Here is a 4,487-nt window from a genome sequence, read left to right as displayed (position 1 = left end):
AGGCACACAACTACATGTACAGTGGGCGTCGCTTTCCTATTTTCTAGTCCTACCGCCGACCCCCTCCTGTCATCGCCACAAAGGCATTGACACGCATCACCATTCGAATCTGATCAGAATATCGGTGATAAAGCTGGAGACATATGGGGTGTGCCCATCTTTACAAAAGTCCTTTTATTGCACGCTTCGATACATCGATTTTGAGATGACCTACTCTCCCTTTATTTTGGGGCACGCACTTCTTTATGAATAACTTGTAACTTCAGTTTTTAACATTTTATTTCATGCAAACACATGATTCCCACTAAACCAAACATGAAATATTTAATGCTCGGTGAACTGAGGAATACTCAATAATTGCATTTAAGAAGGCATGCGCAATACTCGAACAAATTCAACACGCTTCGGACTAGAACCATGGGAGTCCTCTCGTTTACCTGTTATTACAAGCCTTTGTGACACAGATATACATTGTTAGGATACCAAGTACTGTTATCTGAAAGTGTGTTCTTCCGGTTTGTCAATGGCAGATCACAGGTCGGCTGACTGCAACATCGACATTGCAATGAACAGAGCAGAGAACTGTGCAACAGAATCTACTGAAAAATCGAATGTCTTTAGAAGATTGAACAAAATCCCGACATTGAAGCTGATTTTAAGAAAATTTGGCAAGGAAATTTTGCAGTTGGGCAAAGATGATCCGCGGAAAATTATGCATGCTATCAAAGTAGGGCTTGCATTATCAGTAGTATCTCTGTTCTATCTAACGGATAAATTATTTCATGGCGTCGGTAGTAATGCCATCTGGGCTATCATGACAGTTGTGGTGGTTTTTGAATTTACCGCAGGTAATATGGATTGTTTCTTAATCTTCAAGATCTGTGTAGATTATTACATTCGTTTTTAGGAGTATAGTGCATAATATTTGCATTATCCTTCGGGATATATGTTTTGACAGGGGCCTCTATGGCTTCTTGGCCAATATTGCGTCATTGTAACAAGAAAATGTCCTAAAATGGTTCTATTTGAACTTTAGGAAAAACCTTTGCATGTCTGTTTGAATCTTGTGTGGAATATTTTATTGCAGGTGCCACTTTGAGTAAGGGCTTGAATAGAGGAATCGGCACATTGCTAGCAGGCACTTTTGGTGTAGTGGTAGGGTTAATCGGAGATATGTTCGAGGGTATAGGAGAGGGCATCATCATCTGCATTTCATGCTTTATTTTAGGTAGGCCAATTTTTCAGAGAAGCTATCATGGATAAAAGACCAGAATAGATTTTATTAAAATAAAGTGAAATTTTGGTTGAACCATTCCAACCCTTCTGTTCATTCTAATTATGCCGTATTTTACTGCTTCACTTTATATATTTCTGGACATTGATTCTTGATACACGATACATACTCCACGTACAGATAAATGAAAGTGTTTCAGATATGGATATATGCGGTTAATTGGGGTTACTGGGGGTGTTATTATTTGAGTGATTGTAATGGCTCTGGGCTGAGAAAACAAGTACAGTATGTCTATAGGCTGTCATGTTACCAGCAACCTTCCTTTTTTTCTTTGATCTTACTTATTTTAATACCAGATCTTACCTATTCTAATACCAGTAAGATAACTTTTTCCTTGGATATTGCTTTTCCGCTATCCATCAAAATATGTCATGAAAATTGTATAGAGAGAAGTTGAAGTTTTTGTGTGTGAAATAGGAAAAAGTAAAAATATGCTCAAGAAGGCTTCCCTGTAATGTGGATAATAAAATGATGATGAATCTCACTGTGACCCAAATACCCTGTGACCCAAATGCATGTGAATGATGACTACAAAATGAGATAATAAAATATAGATAGGTGAATCCAGCCACAACTGATAGATTTAAAATAGTCTATAAACACAGGCATACTGAGATATCCACTATAAACACAGGCATACTGAGATATCCACTCTAGGGTGCATTTTTTCCGAAGAATTAGAAAAAAGAAGTCAGTTGTTATTTTTTTTATATAAATTCGTGCAACCAAATCTCATTAGTTGGTCGAGTTGGCTAACCACACATTCCCTCTGTCGTGCATCATTTTCTCTATTTGGTGCATCCTGTGCATTGTAGATCTCTGGTATATTATCTTGTTCGAAGCATTTCGCTCCATTTTTCTGTGGGATCGAGTTGCTTTCAATGTTTGCTACGTTTTGCCTATATAGGATTAGTGTCCATACTGTTACTGATAAGAATACGACAGCGCGACAGGAGAGTTGAAACCGATATCTCATAATCTAAGTGCAATTCATTTCTTTTGCCTTGAACAGGCGCAGGTGCAACCTATCTTCGCTTTTTGCCAAACATAAAGCGCAAGTACGATTATGGCGTCCTGATTTTCCTCCTCACCTTCAATATGATAGCGGTCTCAGGATTCCGCTTTGACAACGGTTTTCGCGTTGCTTACGAGCGACTTGCTACGATAGCCATTGGATTCGCCATTTGCCTCGTCATAAGTTTAATAGTTTTTCCAATCTGGGCAGGCGAGGATCTTCACAAGTCCATTATTCTTAAGATAGATGGCTTATCAAACACCATAGAAGGTAGAAAAGTTACGGGATCAAATTAATGCCAGATGATGTTACCTAATTCACAAGCCAGTAAGAGTATATATAATATTCTATCACATGATGCATGGAAACAGGATGCGTGCTCCACTATTTGAAGGACCCCGACGTCCTAGAGCCAGGAGAAATCGCAGAAGAACAAATCCGCCAAGGATACAGAGATGTCTTAGATTCTAAGACCAGCGAAGAATCCCTGGTATATATAATCTCACTTTGTTTGGTCTTTCAGTAAGCAGAACCTGTTGCTAGCAGCTACAGGATGAATTTCTAGTCATTTGTTAACAGGAAATGGTAATATTTTTGACCCAAAATGTCGATATATTAATGTGTTGATTTTTCAGGCAGCTTTTGCTAGCTGGGAGCCGAGACATGGTAAATTCAGATTCCGTTATCCGTGGAAACAATATGTTAAAGTGGGAGGGACACTTCGTCACATGGCATACTCTGTTGTTGGCCTCCATGGATGTCTCCGCTCAGAGTTTCAGGTGAGGCCTCAAATATTGTTTATCCAATCAACATTATCCATGTAATTGAATGTAGGCTTTAATTAACATCCCATCCCCGTTTATGCTTCAGGCACCGCACTTTACCATAGCGGCAACCGAGGAACCATTCACCAAAGTGGGCTTCCAGGTAGCCCATGTACTGCGACAGCTAGCAGAGAGCATAAGATGCATGGAGCAATGTCCTCCCTCACAAATCCTAATGCAGAGCCTGCACGATGCAGTACAAGAACTGAATACGGCATTCTGTCTTCAGTCCAAACAGTTCCACATCAGCCAGCCGTTGTGTTGTACAGATCCATGTATTTCAACTGCGAAAACCACAAATCTAAATGTGAATCCCACTCAAACCGAACAAGAACCGGATCCTGAACCTATACAGATATTCAAGGATGTCAAGCAAAACGTCATTTATGATCAAGATGAACACCAATCGAACTCTGAACTGTCCTCAGCAGAACTGGATTCCCGGGCTAGAAGACAGAACATATACAACGAAAGAAAACGGTCTCTATCTGCAGTCACTGGTCGGCTTTCTATGAAAGACAGATATGGTGTAGAATTTGCCGAGGCACTTCCATTGGCCGCCTTTGCGTCCCTTATAATGGAGATCGTTGCAAGGCTGGAGCATGTCATAGAAGCTGTACACGAGCTCGGAAAGCTTGCAGCGTTTAAACCTTGTGATTGTACAGAGTTTAGAGGTGTGGAAAACCCTGAGACTGGCATATTGAAATCAGCAAATGTCGATTTTCATTAACTCTAATGCTCAGATACCTTAAATGACCGTTAGTTTTGCGCCATCATTTTCAGCCATACGGCGAAACGAGTTGTACAGTTTTATAACATGGGAATACTTCACTCAAATTTTGGCATTCATTGTACCTATTTTTGTTTAAAACAAAATCTGTAGCTGATATCACCCACTTGTTGGCATAGTAGCTCAGGAAGCTCCTGCGTAATTGTTGGTGCCATGAAATTTCGCACGCTAAGTTTATCCACCTCTACAGCTGTTCGAAAATACTTAGCCTATAGCTATATCTCTATCTCTATTGATGTAACACAAAGGCAGCTCTGAATTCTTTTTAATGACAATGAGAGTGTTGATTCCCTGACTAAAGCAAAGGGCATAACAATAATCAGTGAACACTGACCCTCTTTTTATATCGAAAAGGTGAAGATAAGTATTGAATTCTTATAAATATGAAAGATGTTATAGTTGTTCTTTTCCAACGTTTTTATTTATTTTATTTTTTTTCCTGATGATGAGCTATAGTGCATTCTAGGTGTAAATGTGCTATGTTAAGTCGTCCTCCATTGTCATAGAATAAAATACTTTTATGTTGTGAGTAATACAAAATTTGTATGGTATCAGAGCACGCTT

At 39.3% G+C, this 4,487-nt stretch overlaps 1 protein-coding gene across 1 annotated transcript; it reads left to right on the top strand.

Annotated features, from left to right (window-relative positions):
* Positions 1–523: 523 nt before the first annotated feature.
* Positions 524–4,062, top strand: LOC149236391 (aluminum-activated malate transporter 14-like). Its single transcript, XM_089461558.1, has 6 exons — positions 524–848; positions 1,088–1,228; positions 2,307–2,579; positions 2,681–2,799; positions 2,945–3,088; positions 3,180–4,062. The coding sequence occupies exons 1-6, from the start codon at positions 524–526 to the stop codon at positions 3,861–3,863; spliced, it is 1,686 nt and encodes a 561-aa protein (XP_089317684.1). The 3' UTR covers positions 3,864–4,062.
* The last annotated feature ends 425 nt before the right edge of the window (positions 4,063–4,487 follow it).

This window comes from Pinus tabuliformis, chromosome 8 (genome assembly GCF_031772625.1).
Source record: "Pinus tabuliformis cultivar Carrire ecotype Pingquan chromosome 8, CPIR1, whole genome shotgun sequence".
NCBI lineage: Eukaryota > Viridiplantae > Streptophyta > Pinopsida > Pinales > Pinaceae > Pinus > Pinus tabuliformis.
This window is presented reverse-complemented; position numbering and strand designations above follow the sequence as displayed.